Here is a 20,646-nt window from a genome sequence, read left to right as displayed (position 1 = left end):
GTGCGCTGCAGGAGCCGAACCCTGCACAAACACAAGCCGGATCGGGGCACAGCTGCCCTCAGCCCTTATCTTTCGATAGGGAACTTCACCGGGAGGAAGGGCCCGCAGGGCGCACCCGGGGGGGGTCACCACCTCCGCGATTTTTAACTGACTTCAGCTCTCACACGAGCCCAGCCTCAGCAGAAGGCTCGCCAGAGCGGGCGCTGGCCTGCCCTGGAGGGGTCGGTGTGAGGCCCGCTGGGCCCCGGCACGCCCGTTACGGCCCGGCTCTGCCGTGGGTCCCCGGCGGACGGCTCCTCCGGCCGCGGCCTCCCGCCGCGCACAGCGGGTTCCCTGCGCCGGGCCGCAGCAGCCGGGCCCGCCTGACTGGGGCGTCGGCTCCGCTGGGAAACGCCACGCTCGGAGAAATATCAAACCGGCCGAGGCGGGAGGGAGACGGCGCTGGGGGCGGCCTAGCGGCACTGCGGAGCGCTCCCGGACACCCCCCCACACGCAGGTAGTCCCCCCCGCACCTTACCATAACAACCGGCTGGGGCCCCCATTGGTTGCCCCTCTTTGCTGCTGATTGGGCAGTGCTGCCGTCGGGGCGGGACTTGAGCGGTGATTGGCTGCTAAGGAAGGGAAGGCCGAGCGCTACCAACCGCCGGTAGTGGGCGGGGGGGCACCACCCCCGGGGAAGGGCCGTACCGGCAGCCCCGGGGCGGGCCCGGCCGCTGTTAAAGCGCTCGGCGGGCAGCGCGTTTCTGGGTGGGGCCATGGCGACCTACGTGCGGCTGGGTGCTGCGGCCACGATGCCCCTCCTGGGGCTGGGCACTTGGAAGGTAACAGCAGCCGCGGCGAGCCCTCCTGCAGCGGGGCCCGGGGCGGCCGTCGCTGCCATGCCGTGGCCTCTCGCTCCCGGAGGGGGCGAGGCGCTGCCGGCGCTACCGACGTCCCGGGCGGGCCGCCGCCGGGTTTCCCCGCTCGGTACGGCCGTGCCGCTGCGCGTTTGGCACCGAGGGTCCCTCCCTGCCCGCTGCTCCCTCGCAGCAGCCCGAGCTCCTGCAGGGCTCTGCCCGGGGACGCGGGTCACCGAGGTCTGGGCTGAGGCCCCTCCACTGGGCAAACCCTTCCTGAAGCTGCCGGGGGCTTCTCTGGGAAGCGGTGTGGGGAAGCGAGGAGGCCCTGGAGAACGGTCCTGGTGCTGGGGCCTCAGCTCTGCACATGCTCCCTAGAGCCCTGCCTGGGAGTGGGGTGATGGAGGAAAGGCTGGAGGCTGGCTTTAAGCTCAGGAGCCTTGAGATGTGTACAGGCCCAAAAAAGCTTTATGGAAAAGCTCCTCTCAAAGCCCCTTTGTGTGTTTATCTATCCTTTAGCTACCTAGGGAGCAGCATGTGAGAATCCCAAATTGAGACATATCATACCCTTTTCCTGTCAGTCCCCCCCAGGTAAGGTGGAAGCTGCAGTGATGGCTGCCATCGATGCTGGGTACCGCCACTTCGACTGTGCCTATGTGTACCAGAATGAGAAGGAAGTTGGGGAGGGGATCCAGCAGAAAATCAAGGAAGGTGTTGTGAAACGAGATGACCTCTTCATTGTCAGTAAGGTAAAGAACAAATAGTCTTGGATCATGGACAGACCTGCTTTACCTGTGATATTTTTACAGTAGGAAACTAAAGTAGTTTTCTCCTGTAGCATTGGAGAAACTTGTAATGTAAATGAGATCACTCCTGTTACTACTTTGTTCTTTCACTTCATTGGCACAGTGATACAGTCTGATTCTTTCCTGTCCCCTGATAGTAATTTTTATTGTTGTACCCATTGGATAGGAAGAGAGAGTTCCCTGAGCTTTGAGCAGGGAGAAGAATCACCCTTATCTAACTGTCTGGTGGCAGCTTTCTCCTCCAGTCAATCTGATAACACTGAGGGAACTCAAGACTGTGATTTACCCTCAAAATCTACTGAGAACTTGAGCACCACAGCCCTGCTGTGGTCTGGCACTCTGATGAGGAGACCCAGAAGCGCTGGGGGATGGACAAGGAGGAACCTGGCCCTGCATCTCATAGTTCTGCTGGAGCAGAGAGGCCACCACTAATGCAGGAGAAGGGAAGCAGAACAAGGTAGAGTGGGCCAGGTAGCACCAAGCAAGGTAGACACCAGTGATGCAGAGGTCTGAGATCGCTTGGTGTCACAGACTGATACAGAGCCAGAACAAACTTGGTAGTGGCACCTCACTGACTGCTAAAGCACAGCAGAGGAGAAAAGCCTGGCAGTGGCTGCTGCTAGTTCCAGCAGCCGGGCTCGCAGTCCTGCCAAAGGGGTGCCTCTGCTGTGTGAGGAAGATGAGGTTCTGGGCACCTTGGGACAGTGTAATCTGCTCAGCATATGTCCCAGGGAAGGTGTGGGTGGTGGGTTCTCTTCCTCTTGCTTACTAAGGAAAACAGGATTTAGCTGTATTCTGAAGTTACTTCTTGCCTTGGTAAAGGTTGGTGCCAGCTACTTCTTTGTGGCTTTTTTGTATTTTCTTGGCTTTGCCTGCTACATTCAATGCAGGAGTTCTATGTGTGGTCAGGAATGACAGATATATGTCTTCATTTAAAAGCCACCTATTGCAAAGGCAGACCCTGTGTAAAAGGGGGTGGCACAAGTGATGTCTTAACTAATGGGACCAGGGGACTTTTCTCTATTATGATCCTACATGGGCCGCCACAGCGCATACTGCATTTGGTGTCACAGGCCAGTCCTGCTCAGAGCAAGCCCCACCTGAAGAGCACTAGGATGGCCTCATTCCACATTGCCTTCCAAAGAAGATGCAGCATTTCTGTCCTGTGCAGGAGGGCACCTGAGAGCTTTAACCCGGGAGGTCATGGTGTGCCTTGTTTTTTTTTCTCTAGCTATGGTGTACATTTCATGACAAGCCTCTGGTGAAGGGAGCCTGCCAGAAGACTCTTGCTGACCTGAAACTGGATTACCTGGATCTCTACCTCATGCACTGGCCTTTTGGTTTGAAGGTACAGTAGCAGCAATACCCTTGGCTTTGTTTCTTGTGACTACTGCTTTTGAGGAGCTATATGGCTTTACAGCCCAACAATTGCTCTGGCTGAGAGACAATCATGTGTCTGTGTGTACCAGCACTGCTCTGGTGCTCAGCTTTCCTCTAGCCATGTGAGCCAGGCTCTTGATCTCTGCCCGAGACTGTTGCTTGCATACCCCTTTGATCCTGGCAATGATGGTCTGAAAACTAGGGGCAGGTCTCCCAGCTGCAAGCATAAGATAGGCTGCTCTCCTTTTCTTTTACAAATCGGTGTATGCTCATCTCAAAATTACCCCTTGTGGGAAGGGGGGCTGCAATTTGCTGCCTGTCAGAAATTTTCCTCTGTGTTACAGAATCACAGAGCAGGAGAAAATATTTCTGTTTTCCACTTCTCTCTTTAATCACCAAGTCCTTAATACAGTACAGATTGAGCTGATCTTGCCTGTAGGAGCCCTAGTGTTGTTCTGCTGAGACAGGAATTCAAAAGGTGAAACTTCTTGGGGGGCCTAAACTCTTTCACAGGTTAGTAAAGGAGCTGATGTCTCAGGTTGACTATTTCTAGTCTTAGGCTAGAAATAGAAATTAGACTAGTCTATTTCTAGTCTTTCTACCCTAACCCTGTTACAGTCTGATTCAGTCTCCATCCTACCTGTTGCTTTTGAGATGCTCATCTTTATTTCATACTCTATTTTAGCTTTATGTTAACAAAGCCATGAAAGTGAAACTTTCTTATGGTGACAGTAGCAAACAGCTACTGTTTGTATTATTAGCAGCTTTACACTGAGCTTTGTCATGGAACAACTGTCACTGCACATAATACCTCTTTTCAGCAGATCTGGTGTTGTATAGACCAAAGCTACATGTTCCCAGTACCTAAGTCCCCTGATGCCCATCTGGAAAAAGAACAAAACAGTTCTTCCTAAGTGGGCACAAAAGAACAATACATAAAGTGAATATGTATGAGACTGGAGGCTATAGTTCTGAGTGGTTTGTTTCCCTGTAGATGTTTGGGTGAGTCATCACTTTGAGGGGTCCAGCAGAAAAACCTGTCTATGGGAATGGTCACTGGCAAAAATGCCTTCAATTCCTCCTGCTCCTCAGGAAGGAATGACTGAATGTAGACAAGAATTAGTGTTCTTGCCTGCATTAGAAGTTTAAGCTGTCATGGTTGTGAGCTCTCATGGTATTAAGTGAACTTCTCAACAGATTTTCAAGCATTTTCTCTGTCACTGACAGGCAGGAGGGGAGCTGTTTCCTACAGATGACAAAGGCATGTCTATACCCAGCAACACAGATGTTCTACATACGTGGGAGGTAAGTTCAGCCACAGTGAAGAATCATGTCTTCTGTCCTCAGCAGTGGTGTTAGTTTCAGCAGTCACAGAATGGTTCATGCATGTATACAGAATTAGTTGGAAAGAATTCACAGAAGTATGTGGTAGCTCTTAAAAATGTGCATGCTTAGTCAAGCTATTATTCCTATTCACTGTGGATTAGCATCTCAAGTCACTGAGCTGCACAGTCACTTTTAGTGGAGCTGCGTCTGCAGCCTGAGGTTAGAAAAAGTTATTTGCTTGACCATAACTGTACAATTTTTCTGTACTCCAGTTCTTGAATGGCTCAGATTTCGCAGAAATAGACACTTAGGTTGTGATCCTGCCATCCTCCCAGGGCATAGCCCTCCAGTGCTGTGACAATAGTAGACTTAGTTGTCTTTTCCTTGTGTAACTCAGTGAATTTCAGTCTCAGCAATGATTTTGGGCTTTGGTGCAATAGAAGACATGGCACAGATACTACCAGTACCCACTTTTCCCCTTGAGAATCAAAAACTTGGCAAGTCCAAACAGGTTTGTGCTTCATGTGAAGGGAAACAAGCCACATCAGGAAGAATGTGTTCAGGTCATGTCTTGTCCATTGGATGCTGACTTTGCTCGTTTTTGTGTTAGGCCATGGAAGAGCTGGTGGATGCTGGTCTGGTAAAAGCCATTGGAATCTCCAACTTTAACCGTGAGCAGATTGAAAGAATCTTGAACAAGCCAGGACTGAAGTACAAGCCTGCAAATAACCAGGTAAGATGCAAAGTGACTGCAGGTGATAAAGATCTATTACAGTTGAATGAGGAGATGGAAAAGGGAGAACAAAGTAGACACTGCATGTACTCTAAATCCTGCTCTGTGGATATTTCTTGGTACAAAAAGGACCAGAATATTTCCTTTTGTCTCACCTTGTTGAACCACTGTTTACAAATTCTGGATTATTTCTCTATGAAGCATTCTCTCTGGAGAGATAAAGAATCCAGACATGAGCTATCATTCTGTCTCTAATCAATGACTTTTATAAAGCCTCTTAGAACAAAATCCCAAAAGCACATAAGGACTCAATATAAAAGTTGGTGCCCTATGGAATTATAGTCTTGTGTTGTCACACAGACCACATGCACGGTAGGATGAAGGCAGCCTGTATTTAGGATTCAGAAAAAAATCTCTGGACCATGGGAACACTATAGTAGTTCTACAACTATCAGTCTCTACTCCTGTGTTGGCAGATTGAGTGTCATCCATACCTTTCCCAGGAGAAGCTTATCAACTATTGCCAATCCAAAGGGATCACTGTGACAGCATACTGTCCCCTTGGACGCCCTGACAGGTAATTTCCAAGTGGGTTAGTGTGGTTTAAGTTTGAAACGTTCAGGCTAATTGGATGAGTGACAGTGCAGGTGTATATTTTTTAATTATTCATGCTAGGTGGAATCTTTCTGGAGTGATTCTTTGCCATGTCTTCCTTTTTGTGTCTGTGTAGGGCTAAGCCAGAGGATCCTTGTCTTCTGGATGACCCCAAGATCAAAGAGATTGCAGCCAAGCACAACAAAACTCCAGCACAGGTACGTAGGTGCCAGACAGTGGGTACCCCTTCCTGTAACACAGCCATTAAGGAAAACAGATCTGAAGAGCAGGTAGAACCTGTATCCGTTCCCTATGAACTGTGGCATTCCTCTGATTTTTTTTTTTCCCCTAAGAATGTAGGTTGTTTATTATATGGCCTGCAAGATATGCTACTACTACCTCTTTGGCCCTCAGCCAGAAAAAGATTCTTGACCCATCTTCAGATGTCACTTCCCTTCTCAAGTCCTCTTGCACAGAAGGAAAGCCTTGCATAGACTGCTAAAAGTCCAGGTGGGAAGAAAAGGAATGGACTGTCCCAAAGCTGGATGGGAAAGGAGGCCTTCCATGTGGGCCTCCACCACTTCCCTCTTTGCTCTCCAGGAAGCGCTGCCTAGGCCACAGGAATGGGAATGAGCTGAAATGCAGCTCTGCAGAAGCAGGTGTAGCTTAGGGAAAGCAGCTGTTGGAACAGGCTCTGCCTCCTCCAGAGCAGGAGCCGTCCTCTCTCTGACTCAGTGGTCTGTTCTTGCAGGTTCTCCTTCGCTTCCAGATCCAGAGAAACGTGATTGCGATTCCCAAGTCTGTCACACCGCAGCGCATTGTGGAGAACTTCAAGGTGAGTGATTACGAGTGAGCTGGGTGCTGCCCTTTAGGGATGGCATGCCTTCCCCCCGCATAGCAAACAGCAATCCTTTCTCACCCTTCCCCAGTCCTCCTCAGGCAAGAGGACTGGGCTTTTTCTCTCTGGCTGGAAGCTTGGGCTACAACAAAAACTACAGCTGGAGAAAAGATAGACAGAGCTCTTGGAAACAGTATGCTGAAACTTATCAGTCACCTTATATAGTGTCTCCTGTTATGTGACTTGTGGATGAAGTGGTGGGCAGGGCTTGCTTGGAGCCCAAGTGCAGTAACATTCCTCAAAATATAGAGTAAGCAATGTTAAGGGAAGAGTCCTGGTGTCAATAAACCACATTGCTCCTCTGATTGTTAAGTTGGGTTTTTTCCTGATATTGGACATCAAGATTTCAGCAGTAACATAACTGTATTTATTGAAATATGAAAGTCTTCTGGGTGTTTCTTTGGAATTGGACAGAAGTGTATCTTCCACAAAGAGGCATTCTGCAACACTAAGTGCTCACCAAACATCTTGGAACAGCTGGCACATGTAACTGTAACTGGGAATCTTTTTTGTTCGTTTCTTCCCTCTGCCAGTAGAGTCTCAAAAATCCAAAGATACTTCTTTTCCTTTCCCTGTCTCATGAAGCCATCATTTCTAACCAGCACCCTTTCTGATGTGAAGTTGTTCTTTAATCTTGTGAATCTTGCTTCTGATTTGATTTGTTCAAAGAAGTGATTTCCAGCTGTTTCTCTATTTAGGTGTTTGACTTTGAATTGACTAAAGAGGAAATGGCAGCCCTTCTCAGCTTAAACAGAAACTGGAGGATCTGTGAAATGATCACGTAAGTGACAGCTTGTTTCCTTCAAACACTTACATTTTCAATAATCTTTATTCTGATCTCACAGGTACAGCTGTTTAAAATGGGTATATTTTGAAATCTGAAATCATGTGGGGGATTAATCATCTGTTATTTAACATCTTAGTGGAGTTATATTTTGACTTTATTGACTAAAGGATGAGTATAAGTCATACTATTTATTCATTGTTAATCCTTTCTCCAGGAAACTGTGTGCCTGGAATTCCAAAAGGAGGGTTCTAGTTGATAACTTTGGCTGTTTCCATATTGGAGAAATGAGCATTAGGCAGTTTTAACTCACAGAAAAAGATTACCATAAGTTTATAATAAACTGATGTCAGCTCTTACATAGGTAGTTGGGGGAGGGAATGACCATCTGAAGTGCAGTATGAAGAATGACTGCTTGCAGATGTGCACCTTGGAAGCCTATAGCAAGACAAGAAGTCTTGGCTGAAAGGCCACAAACTGCTGTTTTATCTGTAAGCATTGTGAACTTTAACTCTTTATCTAGAAAGTAACTTGGTCCCACCACTGTTCAGCATCTGAATAATAGGAAAAGACTTGAACTTGTTGGTCATGTATGCCATTTCTATACTAATAAGTCTCTTAAATTCATTCTGCAGTTACACAATTCAGAACCTCCCTTGAAGGCTCCTCTATACACCCAGTGTAGTTCTATATAGCATTTATTTCAGCCTTGAGAGTAATCTTTCCTCTTTGATTTCCTCCAGGTGCAAAAATCACAAGGAGTACCCTTTCAATGCAGAATACTGAAGACAGTTTTATCCTGCCCTCCTGCAGGCCTCTGGGGTCTAATGAGCTTCTACTGTTGCCTAGAGTTGTCTTCTATGTAGCTTGCACACTGTATCTCTCCTGCCAGCAAAGGCATAGTATATGTATCCAATTACTTTGTTTTGGGATTTTCTTCTTTGGTGGAAGGAAACAGTAAAATTGTTCTAAAGAACAAAATATGGGCTATAATAATTCTCTACTCATTAGATGAGTGTCTCTGCATGGCTGAAATAGCAAAGCAGAAAACATGAAGAATGAACTAGCAACTGATTTTTATCTTCTCTCTTGCATCAACACCGCTTAAGGCTGCAGGGTGAGGATATGTGAGCACAGAAGAAAGATCCATCCTGAAAGAATGAACTACATAATCACTGCCTGAAGATAAGAGACAATAATTAACTTCACTTCTAGAGCACAGTCCAAAGCTTTCTGGGAAAGAAGAATAAATGGGAGAAATGTCCAGACCTACAGATGCATACCAGTACATATGGGGCCTTATTTCAGTTGCATTCTTTTACAGGCTGAAACTGGACAGAGATTAGTGTTCAATTTTATTCTTATCCAAAATAAAAAATGTTTAGATTACTGCTGGCTTGGAAGTTCTAGTCTAATGTGAAAAATTGACAAACCAAGCCACTTGCATCAACAATGTCATTGGAAACCATCATCCGTATTCAATTTTAAATGATGTCACAGGAGCATCAAGATCTTGTATTGATCAAAAGTTGAATAACTTGGTATAATAAGCTTTGCTTGACAGGGCAATGCTGATGAGAACAGTAGAGTATGACAAGCCTTAGTATGGACTCTGGATCAACAAGCAACAGGAGACCAACACCTGAAACTGCTGGAAAGCTGTACAGTGGTATTGCTGTGGACTGATTTGGTTGGTAGCCTGTGCTGACATCTGGCTATAAAAACCCAGAGTAACAGACTGGGGGGAAAGAGGAGACTGTTAAGCAGGTGTCTGATACTGCATAGAAGCAGAGGGTGCAAGGTGGAATTGTTAAGTGTTAATACTGAGCTGCTGCCCAAAGCCTGACACGAGCAAGTGTTATGTTCCCTCTAGGCTATGCTGTGCTGACTCACTGGCATGGTAACTGGGACAGGTCTCTCTTAACTGTAACTATATGTATGAGTAAAGCCTATCCCTCATGGTGGAGGATGCAGGTGAGCCTTGTTGGGCAGCACTAGGATAGGTAGGAGGTGTTTCAACAGCATGGCACTTCAGGGGTCCCTAAGTGCACTGTGCCTTGAGCTGGTAGACACAGGGCATCTGCAGTGCAACTACTGCATTCTGATCTGTAACATCCATACCAGATCAAGCTGTAGGGTCTGACAAAAGCATATGAAGTTTGAGTTGTATCTTGAGCCACTGGGTAGTCTGGAAACTTCTTGAACATGATGATTAACAAAACTGCTGTTGTAAAGGTTAATAGTATTAGGACCAATGCTGACTGCTGCTCACTTACTGCTTGTGCCATACTAAATTATTGTAATTTAGTGTGCAACAAATGAATATACTTGTACAACTTGAGCTACTTGCATTGTACATCATTAGTTTGTAAATATGAGTGCATCTATGAAAGATGTTTGACAGATGACAAAGGCTGAGAAGTGGAATGTCACAGGAACAGCAAGATACTGCCTTGATCAGGAGTAGAATGACTTGATATAATGAACCATGGCTGACCAGCCAGCGCAACAAGAATTGTTTATATACAATACCTGGAAGTGCTGGAAAGCTATATGGTGAGAGTGTGGAGTGATCTGACTGCCAGCCTGTGCCAACATCTAATCTAGCTTTAAAAATCCACAATACAGGAGACTGAGGAAACATCACTACACAGATATCCAAAATGATGAGGACACAAGGTATAATATGGTATGTTAGTGCTGAGCCACTGCCCAGAGCCTGACGCTGAGACAGGTCACAGTCAAGTCGTGTATTTCCCCCCAGGTGAGCCCATGCTGACTCACTGGAGTGGTAGATGAGGGACACATAATATTACAACTTGTGAATACTTCCAGGTATTGTTCTCCTGTATGTACCAAGGCTCATATGTACCAAGACTCCTTCTGTGCATACGTAACACTCTCCCTGACGGGCTATTCTTCCATTGGTCCACTTGGTGAATTCAGCTTAGCAGTGTCAAACTGCCTGGTGCTCCCTTACCCCATGACAAATGCAAAAAGAACTTAGCCTTTTTATGTGATTGAAAAAAACCAAAGTTTTTGTTTTCAAATGAGGTGTGAACAAAACTTGCACTTTTGGCTTGAGTGTTATGGTTATGAGAGAGACAGGACAATGGACCTCAGATATATTACAGCTTTGGGTGGTGTTAGTACTTACTCTCAATCATTCCAACAGGAAAAAAACACAACATGTAAATATTCTGCTCAGTACACTGATATATTGAGATCACATAAGATATTCTAAAATAAATATATATACACAAGTCCCTAGGGCCCATGTAATATGCTTTTCAGATGGAGGTCATCCAAATATTTCCAACTAAAACTTCCAAAAGAATGTAACATGCAACCCCAAGATGAGGCAAAAAATGTGGAAGAGGTATTGGAGCACAAATCTTAATGCTAAATATTACTGTAGGCAAACAAAAGAATCAGATATTACAAGGGTCAGTTCTTGCCTCTTTGTTTTTTGGTGTGTTTGTGGGTTGGTGTTTTGTTTGTTGTTTGGGTTTGTTTTTTAAACACATTTCCATATTTGAAACGGTCTGCACTGGCCATACTTGTCCTTTACTCCTAGGTCACATGCAGCAGTCTCTCAGGGGGAGTTCATCTCACCTAACTAGGTGTCCACAGTGTGGGTGCAAGCAGCCACCTCAGGGCCAGCCTCTAAGATCCAGTCACAGACAAGAGACGTTTGGGCAAAACAAGGCAGCAGCATTCAGTGTGATTCAATACACCCAGGGCCAGGGCTGCTCTGGGCTCTGGCCCATCTTGCTCTTTAGGCTCTCCAGACCTAATGCACTCTCTCTCCCTCTCCTGTGAACAGAGGTGAAGTCAGCTGCAGTCACCTGCACTTAATGGACACGAATCCTTCCTGGACAATTCCCACCAATAAAACCAGGTGGTGCTTTTCCCTACGGACATCAGAGGGCAGACAGCCCTCAGAGGAGATTTGAATTTCTCTGTCATTGCAGGCTACGAGCAAACCAGGCAGCCTTCCTGCTGGTAAAGATTGTTTCCACTGGGACCTATCCACTTTGATCATTTTGAGTCGTCTTCTCAGATGCCAAACACTGCTCATCTCTTGAAAGTATGATTTTTGGTGAATTAGAATTACTACATGCAAATATCAACACAACAAATCTGAAAGGCACTACAATAAGCATCCAGCTTTAGTGCAAAACCTTGCACACAGATGAAATCAGACCCTTCCTCACACACAGTTCCTCACCTCATGCAAGGAGCCCTTGGGCATTTTATCAAGCATACAGTTTGCAATATTTCCCAGGCTAGCTGTCATCCACCGACGCATGTGGTACTTTTTTCCCAAAGGCCCTACCATCACCTGACAACCCCAGCCACACCTTCAGGACAGAGAAACAACTGACAGCTCCCATGTCTTGGCATGATCTGGGGCAAGTCTCACACCAACAGGCACAAACAGCTAAGCAAAATGCAAACCTCCTGCCCAAAATCCTCTGCTAAAAGACTAAGACATCTCTCCTTCAGGAAACCATCGGGGCAAACCAAGCACCCACCTTCACAGGAGAACACGAGTTCGCAGAGGAAGCAACACAAAAATCTCAGAAGAAAATGAGAGGAAGGACACATTGCATTTCTCAGCCGTGCCCTCCACCAAGTCTCATTATCTGTCATCACACACCCTACTCAGCTCCTTGCTGCAGGAAAGCAAGGCTTTGAAACCTCTCCCCAAAAAGACACGCTCAGAAGAATGAGAACAAATATTGCTGGGTCTTCTCCTCCTTCTCATAAGAGATCCCATCTTACTGGCCAAACAGCCGGGCTTTGCAAGCTTTCACAGACTCGCAGAGCACAACTCTCTGATGGCACCAGTTCACCTTGGTGCTGCTCCAGTACAAAATCTGACCGATTCTGGCAGTACCTACACCAAGACTTACAACATCGGGAGTCAAAGCACAACACTGCTGATATTAATAAACTGTAAGCACAGCACCACGAGCTTGAGCATCCAGGAAGTACAAAGGAGAGCAAACTGGTACTTCAGCTGGTCTTCAGGCTGCCCTGAAAAAGCAAACCACACACATGGCTCAACATGTTATTTTGCAAAAAAAAAAAAAAAAAAAAATTGTGAAGTGCATATTGCGTAAAATTTAACTGTCATCAGCAAAAGGGGACAGCCTGCTAGCAGTGCAGGTGATCATTTTGATGTTTCAAAATAGGGTGACTTCTCTGGAAGGAGACAATCTTTGTCAGGACAAGTCTCCACATGACTTCTGCTAATAATTAAGACCAAGACAGAGGTCAGGCATGGAAAACTGTTCTCTTTGAGCCCAGCTAACACCACGTAGTCCACTTCCCCAACAGCACTCACTCTGTGCACCAGCTCTGCACCTCTGTTAACCCTAGCTCCAGTCCCTCGCCCACCATCAGCAGCACCCAGCAGGATCGCCCACCAGACACAAAGCCATGGCTGGCACAAGGAGCTTTCCTAAAGCTCCGCAGAGAGCTGGTGTCTGTTTTCCTGAACTGATGGAGGGACAGTAGGAAGGAAAAAAGGAAGTGTGAAAACCCCTTGACTGGGATGGCAGCAGGCCTCTCATGTAAATGGCTTGCAATTTTAATACTGTCAACAGAATGGAGGAACAGGCTCAGGCTAATCACAATCTTTCCATTGATTTCACTGACCACTGAACCAAACCCCAAGAGTCTGAGCATACTCAGAGCAGATTTACAGAGACGGAATCCAGAAAAAAGTAAAAGGTAAACACTGCATTATAAAACTGTTTCGTGATACAACTGAAACATCACATCCTGCTGAGGATGGCTGATGGTGCTGACAGGAAAAAACAGGAAAAAGATTAAGAGACAACCAATTAACTTGTCTGCCCTCAGGTAAGCAGAGCAAAAAGTACAAAGCTACAGAGCAGCTGGGCATCTGCTGCGGGAAAGGCACCCAGAGAAAAATGCGCCATTATACTCCCAACTACTGCTTGCACCTAAATAAATTCTCCAAGAATGAGCAAGCAATTCTGCAAGCATGAGCAAGCAGCAAAGCTTCCCAAGTGGCCTTAACATAACATCCTGCATCCTCTACTGGATCTTGCAGGTAATTTTTGTGTTGGTTTTCCACTGTGCTGTGACCACTTCAACAGTGCGGCATACTCTTATCTGCAAAATTTAAAAGCCAGTTTGTAATGTGAAATTACAGACTACCTACCATTTATTTCCACATTTCTATATTTTACTCTGAAATACGGTCTGCACCTCCCTGAAAATAAAGGAGCAATGTGAGCATCGTGACACTCATTAAAAACTCGCTGTTCTTCTACAACTTAAAAAAAAAATTAAAAGAAACTTCTCCCAACACTAAAAATAACATTCTTCTTTGAAATCACTGTTATCTAAATTACTCCTACAAAACGGCTCACTTTTTCTCTCCTGTTATCAATCACAAGCATAGGCTACATTCATCCCACCTTCGCAGAGGAACTGAAGGCTGAAAGCTCCCAAATTCACACAGGCCACCCGCACCATGTGAGCTCTTCAAGAGCCTGGGCCACCATCACTGTCGCGGGATCATGCTGCTCCAGCCAAAGGGCTCAAAGCCCTTCCTCAGCCCGAGGCTCACAACCCACAACCGCGGAGAGAGCAGCTCCGGGCACACGGGGAAAACCAGCACTAACCCACCCCGGCTCAGGGTAACCGATGCCGGCTGCAGTGAGGCGGTGGCTGTCCCTGGGCGGCTCCCGGGGCGGGGCGGGCCCGGGTGCTGTTAAAGGGGCTCGGCGGGCCGCGCTGCCCGGCAGGATTCCCGTGCGGGGCTACAGCGACCTGCCTGCAGCTGAACACCGCGGCCAAGATACCCCTCCTGGGGCTGGGCACATGGAAGGTAATGGGGATCTCGGTGGTGCCCCCGGCCTCGCTGCGGCCCCTCGCTCCCGGAGGCGGCGGCCGCGGCGGGCTGGGTCCGCACCCAGACCCGGTGCCCTCTCCTGCCGGCCCCGGCCGGGCCGCGGGGGGATCCAGAGCGCTCTGGGCCGCTCTGATGGGCCCCGCGTTGGGGAGGCAGCGTGGGCGGGGGCAGCCCGGCCCGGCTCGGGGCGCGTCCCCGCCGCCACCCCGGGCCCGGGCGCGGCGCTGCCGGCGGGACCGACGTCCCGGCCGGGTTTCCCCGCTCGTTCCGGCGGTGCCCGCCGGCGGAGCCCCGCGCTGCTTTTGAGCTGTTTTCCCCAGCGTGCTCTCCGTCCTTGCCGCTCCCCCCGCAGCGAGAGGTGACCCTTGGGCCTCTCCGGTCCGTAAGAGGTGGCTCCTTCCCTCCGTCCCGCACCCTGCGGGGGAGCGCGGATCCCCTCCCCGCCAGGCTCCCGCGGCTGCAGCGACCTCCCGGGCCCCTCTCCCTGCTGCTCCCCATCCTTCCCCGCAGCGACGGCTCGTGTGCTGCTGCAGGGGGGCACTGGGCTCGCCTGCTGCTTCTGGGCTAAGTTAAACCCAGGGTGAGGTTACCTGCAATCGCCTGGTCACAAGAGACGGCTTTAGAAGACAATTAATGCCTTTCAAGCAAGTTCTGACAAAGAGATGTGTACCACTCTACAATGACTGCAAAATCAAACAGTGATCTGTACAATGCCTGAACACAAACATTACTGGATTTGTCTGAACAAGATATGCCACTGTTTCTTTCCGCACAGCTCTTACGTGCCCTTGCAGGGTATAGAAACACATAGAAATGCACATCCCTTACATCAGCTGCTTCCTCCAGGGAGGGAACCTTCACATGACAGGTGGGATGTGCCCGGGGAGGAGCTGGGGTAGAGGATGGTACAGTACTCCACGGTGATGTGGATGACTAAGGTGTAGACCACTGCCTCCTCCATCAAAGTAAGACTTTCCCAGCTGGGCAGTTGCTGTTTCTGCTCGCAGAAACAGCACTGAGAAGCGAGGAGTGCTGGGCAAGAGGCACTGCAGAGCTCCCTGGCACAAAACTGTTCCAGCTCTGGAGAACTGTCCTGATGTTGGGGACTCTGCTCTCCCTGGCTGTTGGGCTGAGCCTGCGTGGGAGTGGGGCTACAGAGAGATGGCTGGAAGCTGGCTTCAAGTCCAGGAGCCTGCATTTGTAAGATGAATATAGCTTTAAGAACACTGCATGGAAGAACTCTTCTTAAAACCCCTTTGTATGTGTTTCTTTAGTTGGTAGATAACTAGGAAATGGCCTGTACACTTTGATTTGGGATCTTAACCTTTCTTTTTCAGTCCCCAGCTGGGCAAGTGACAGCTGCCATGATGACTGCCATCAATGCTGGGTACTGCCACTTTGGCTGTGCCTACGTGTACCAGAATGAGAGTGAAGTGGGGAAGGGATCCAGCAGAAAATCAAGGAAGGCGTTATGAAACAAGAGGACCTCTTCATCATCAGTCAGGTAAGGATCTGATGACTAGGATCCTGGGAAAGGCCTGCTTTGTGTGGAACATGTTCATAGGAGGAAGTTCAGAGCGGTGGGGAAAGGCTGCGTGCAATAGCATGGAGTAATTCGGAACGTAGTCATGGAAGCTTCTTTTTGTCACCTTATCTTGTAGAGAGTTATCTAAGATATGCTCCACATCCTCCATTTTCATGGGACTGTTCAAAATATGTATTAAGCTCAAATGGTCCCAGAAAGTGTGCTGGTTTTTTCCCCTGCTTATGCAGGAAATCCTATATTTGGCTCACCACTGAAATTATTAACTTAAAAAGAGCTCTTTAACCCGTAGCTGCCTGTAATAAGTGGCTTTTACGTCTTGACTAATGGAACAGGGTCAGTTTTTCAGTTTACAACCCTGTTTGGTCACATATGCCACCACAGCACATCCTGCCCTCAGTATCACAGGCCAGTCCTGCTCACAGAGCAAGCCCCATCTGAAGAGCACTAGGATGGCCTCATTCCACATCGCCTTCTGAAGGAGACGGGTACTCTCCTCTCAAGAACAGGACAGAAGGATTACAAGAGCTTTAACTCAGAAGGTCACGGTATGCCTTGGCTTTTTGTCTCTAGCTATGGTGCACATTTTATGAAAAACCTCCGGTGAAGGGAGCGTGCCAGAAGACTCTTGCTGACCTGAAACTGGATTACCTGGATCTCTACCTCAGGCACTGGCCTCTTGGGTTCAAGGTACAGTAACAGCAATGCCCTTGGCTTTCCCTCTTGGGAGAGCTCCTCAAACTGCCAGTAGCGCTTGCAGCACTACTGCTCCTCCAGTCCAGAAAGACCATGTATCTGTTGTGCGTACCACCACTGCTCCGGTGCTGCTCATTCAGCTTTCCTCTGGCCATAGGAGCCAGGCTCTTGATCTCTGCCCCTGAGACCGCTGCTTGCACAGTATCCTCTGCCCTTTTGATACTGGAGATGTAGACCTAGCACTAAGATCAGGCCTCCCAGCTCCAAGTGTGAGTTGTGCTGCTTTACTTTTGGCTATGCCTTGTCTTCTACAAATCCAAAATATACTCATCTGCCAATGACTTAGCCTCCTACTTTGTGGGAAGGCAGGCCGTACTTTGCTGCCTGATGGAAATTCTTTCCTCTGCATGTTACAGAATGACAGAGCAAAGGAAAAAGCTTCTATTTTCCATTTCTGCCTTTAATCACTGAGTCCTTAATAGACCCCAGATTGAGCTGACCTTTGCTGCAGGAGCCTTAGTGTTGTTCCACAGACCTTGGATTTCAAAAGGTGAGACTTTCTGGCATCCAAGTTTCATACTTCATGTACTTCAAAGGAGCTGATGTCTCAGTCTATTTCTAGTCTTAGCTTTTCTGTTCTGCTATAGACAGGTTAAGACCTTCATCCTATCTGTTGCTTTTGAGCTTATCAACTGTTTATCGTACTTTCAAAGCTGTCATGGTTAGTTTTATGTGAACAAAGCCCTTGAGTAAAAGTGTCATGGCATAATACTCTGACATCTGCACAACACACTAGGTGTAGAGCAGTATGCAGATGTGGGGACCTAGCTCTGTTCTCCTATGTCTGAGATGTTCTGATTTTCCTAGTGCCACCAACTTAAACTGAGGCTCCCCTCACAGGAGACCTGTGTGTGTACATAATACATTGTTCAGCAGATGTGGCTCACCCTAGACCTAACTTAAATGCCCTTCAGATGTAAACAGGTCCTTATACTCTTCAAAAAACAAATCTTAAAAAAAACCCAGTTCTTATTCTGCCTTAATAGGCATGATAAAGGAGTACAGCAAACTTGTTTGTTCTGCTTTGTTCCACAGTGGTGTGACTTGTTTATATGCATGTGTTTCGCTGAGTCACCACTCTTCTGGGTCCAGGAGATACACCTGTCCCTCCTACTAGGAGTGGTTGCTGGCAAAATGCCATAAACCTGCATGAACAATGTAGACAAATATTAATATTTGCTGTACTAGAAGTTAAAGCTATTATGGTCCTCAGTTGTCTCCGTATTAACTTCCCAACAAAGAGTGTTTCAAGCATTTTCTTTCTCACTGACAGGCAGGGGAGGAGCTGTTTCCCACAGATGACAAAGGCATGTCAATACCCACAACACAGATATTCTACACACATGGGAAGTAAGTTCAGCCACAGTGGGAGAATCATGTCTTCTGTCTTTGGCAGTCTTTTCCATGCTTACATTACCTTCAGCAGTCACAAAGGTCTTATGTATTTATCTTATGGTATACAATGTAGCTTTTCAAAACACACATGCTTAGTCAAGCTGATAATATTCAGTGGAGCTGCAGACCAGATTGCTTGACCATAAAAACCACAGAACTGTCTTCACCACAGTTCTTAAACTGTTCAAATACACTTTGCAGGAAAAAAGATATTTTAGATTGTGATCTTGCCTAAAGCCTGGGGTACAGTGCTCCAGTGCTGGCTTGATATCACATTATTATAATTATTTTCCACATGTAACTAACTTAGTGTTTCTACCATCTCAAGAAATGAGCCTTTGGGCTTTGGTGAGATGGAAGACATGGCACAAGTACACCAGTGTGCACTCTTTCCCCAAGAGACAAACTTTGCAAATCCAAACAGTTGTCTTTCCCTTCCCATGAAGGGAAACAAGCCATACCAGGAAGAACATCTTCAGGCCCTGTCTTGTGTACTGGATGCTAACTTTGCTCCTCTTTGTGTTAGGCCATGGAAGAGCGGTGGATGCTGGTCTGGAAAAAGCCATTGGTACCTCCAACTTTAACCATGAGCAGATTGAAAGAATCCTGAACAAGCTGGGACTGAAGCACAAGCCTATAAATAACCAGATAAGCTTCAAAGTGACTGCAGGTGCATAGTTTTCAGGGATTATAAAGATCTGATTACAGTTGAATGAGGAGATGGAAAAAGGGAGAACAAAGTACATAACAGCATATTAACACCCTATGATTATTTCTGGGTACACTTGAGGATGTTGTAGATCTCCTGTATCCTGATAGGGGATGAAGCTGTGGTACACAAATTATAACCGTAACGTCTTAAATACCTTACTTGTTCTGTTCTGACTAATAGCATCAATCTGTTATTAATAGCAGATAACTGTTCACACAGCACAGGTATTTCTTCTCACACATGCATGCACATATGCATGCACAATTCACTCAGCCACCCAGCTGGAAATGGGAGGTCAGTTTTAACTGTATATGAAGTATACAGTATAACAGTATATGCAGAAGCAGAACAGGTATTGCCATACCAGTGGCTTCCTGGTATCTGCCCTGAAGACTTTTTTATTTATATAAAATAAAAAAGTGTGTGTATACACACATACAAAAAATCACCTAGTCTTTGCACATAGCAGCCACTGCCCTCTTGTATGCAGTAGCTACATAACCTGCTGTAAATGCTTATTTCTCCAAGTGGCCTTGTGCAAATTCAGACATCTCTTACAGTTCTGAATTCAGTAGTTCTTGCAGGTTCACTAGGAGTACCAGTGTCCAGAGCTTATCAGTCCGAAGGATACTTCAACACTTTCTCTGCATGTAGTTACCAAAAAAAGAGCAGGCTAAAAGAAAAAAAAAAATGCACCTCCATCCAAAACTACAGATATCTCTAGAACGCCTTCACACAAACTCACAAGAAAGGGGCTTTTATGACAAGAACAAAGAAGGGAGAACAGAGCAGATGCAGCATGTCCTTCTAATCCCACTCCACATTTATTACTGAATATACAAGGCACTGGGGTTTTCAATGTTTGCTAAACTACTGCTTAGAAATCTTGGAGAAGCACCTCAGAACATGCCTTCTCAGGGCCAAAGAACCCAAAGATGAGCCTTATGAAGTGATTTTTTCCCCAGAGCAATGACCCAGAGATGCAAGAAACCTTACTGTAAAAATAAGTGCTGTACAAAACTAAGGCTGAATAATACTTTGCAAAGATGGGCACATTAGGGCAAAAATTGAACAGTAAGTGTATTAGGAGATAATCCCTGGAGTGAGTTACAGCAGTTGTATTGCTGTCAATCTCTGTACTCTTGTGTTGGCAGATTAAATGTCATCCATACCTTACCCAGGAGAAGCTGATCGAGTACTGTCAATCCAAAGGGATTCCTGTGACAGCATACAGTCCACTTGGCTCTCCTGACGGACCATGGTAAGGCTGCCTTGCAATTTGTGAGAGAGCTGGCATATATTATGCTTGAAGCACTGAGACAGTAAGTGCACCATTAATCATTCATCTAAATACAGATTTCTGATGCTATCTTTCCTCTGTATAGGGCTAAGCCAGGGGACCCTTCCCTTCTGGAGGACTCCAAGATCAAAGAGATTGCAGCCAAGAACAACAAAACCCCAGCACAGGTATGTAGGTGCTGGACAGTGGGTACCCCTTCCTGTAACACAGGACAGCTAATGGCAAGGTAAAGGACAGGGTGGCTCTTCATTCCCTGTCAACTGTGGTGCTCTTCCGTGATGTTAAGTAGCAACGCAGGTTTGTTTACTGTGTGGCCTGCAATGCATGCTTCTAAGGGCTCTCTGACCATCAACAAGAAACATTTTCTTGACCCATCCTCAGATGCTGTCATGTTTCACTATTCCCAGTCTTCTAGACCTCATGCACCCTCTCTCCTGTGAACAAACGTGAAACACACGCAGGTCGGCTGCAGGAACCTGCACTTCGGGGACGCGAACGCTCCCTGAGACAACGAAGCCACTCAGCACTTTCCCCTGCGGGCACCAGAGGGCAGCCAGCCCTCACAGGAGACCCGCGTTGCCCCTCCCCGCCGGCCACCAGCCCCCGAGCTCCGGACACAGCCCCTACCGGTGCCGGGGGGCATTTCACATGCCACGTAACCGCGAATGTCTGCCCCCTGGTCAGGGGA

General features: G+C 47.2%; 3 protein-coding genes across 3 annotated transcripts in view; 2 read left to right on the top strand and 1 right to left on the bottom strand.

The window, feature by feature from the left end:
* BPGM (bisphosphoglycerate mutase) overlaps positions 1-536 on the bottom strand; it is a 39,490-nt gene extending 38,954 nt beyond the window's left edge. The window contains exon 1 of the mRNA XM_072874098.1: positions 518-536. The gene's annotated coding sequence lies outside the window, so the exon portion shown is untranslated. The remainder of the gene's footprint in view (positions 1-517) is intronic.
* A 123-nt stretch (positions 537-659) lies between these two features.
* Positions 660-9,706, top strand: LOC140657270 (aldo-keto reductase family 1 member B1-like). Its single transcript, XM_072874055.1, has 10 exons — positions 660-821; positions 1,418-1,585; positions 2,874-2,990; positions 4,250-4,327; positions 4,959-5,081; positions 5,558-5,658; positions 5,812-5,893; positions 6,427-6,510; positions 7,272-7,354; positions 8,101-9,706. Exons 1-10 carry the CDS (start codon positions 756-758, stop codon positions 8,141-8,143), a joined length of 945 nt encoding a protein of 314 aa, XP_072730156.1. The 5' UTR covers positions 660-755; the 3' UTR covers positions 8,144-9,706.
* Positions 9,316-20,190, top strand: LOC140658750 (aldo-keto reductase family 1 member B1-like). The gene is given in 10 exon segments (XM_072877956.1): positions 9,316-9,331; positions 14,146-14,228; positions 15,590-15,683; positions 15,686-15,756; positions 16,369-16,485; positions 16,908-17,041; positions 17,825-17,901; positions 18,473-18,616; positions 19,813-19,919; positions 20,044-20,190. Coding segments are annotated over 6 exon segments (429 nt in total). The 3' UTR covers positions 16,956-17,041; positions 17,825-17,901; positions 18,473-18,616; positions 19,813-19,919; positions 20,044-20,190.
* Positions 20,191-20,646: the final 456 nt, after the last annotated feature.

This window comes from Ciconia boyciana, chromosome 1, assembly GCF_034638445.1.
Source record: "Ciconia boyciana chromosome 1, ASM3463844v1, whole genome shotgun sequence".
NCBI lineage: Eukaryota > Metazoa > Chordata > Aves > Ciconiiformes > Ciconiidae > Ciconia > Ciconia boyciana.
This window is presented reverse-complemented; position numbering and strand designations above follow the sequence as displayed.

Bases quoted from the DNA above. Each gene is read 5' to 3' on its own strand.
- LOC140657270 (XM_072874055.1), top strand. From the start codon at position 756: ATGGCGACCTACGTGCGGCTGGGTGCTGCGGCCACGATGCCCCTCCTG. The intron at 4,328-4,958 runs GTAAGTTCAGCC...TTTTTGTGTTAG, and splicing joins ATGTTCTACATACGTGGGAG to GCCATGGAAGAGCTGGTGGA. The intron at 5,659-5,811 runs GTAATTTCCAAG...GTGTCTGTGTAG, and splicing joins CCCCTTGGACGCCCTGACAG to GGCTAAGCCAGAGGATCCTT.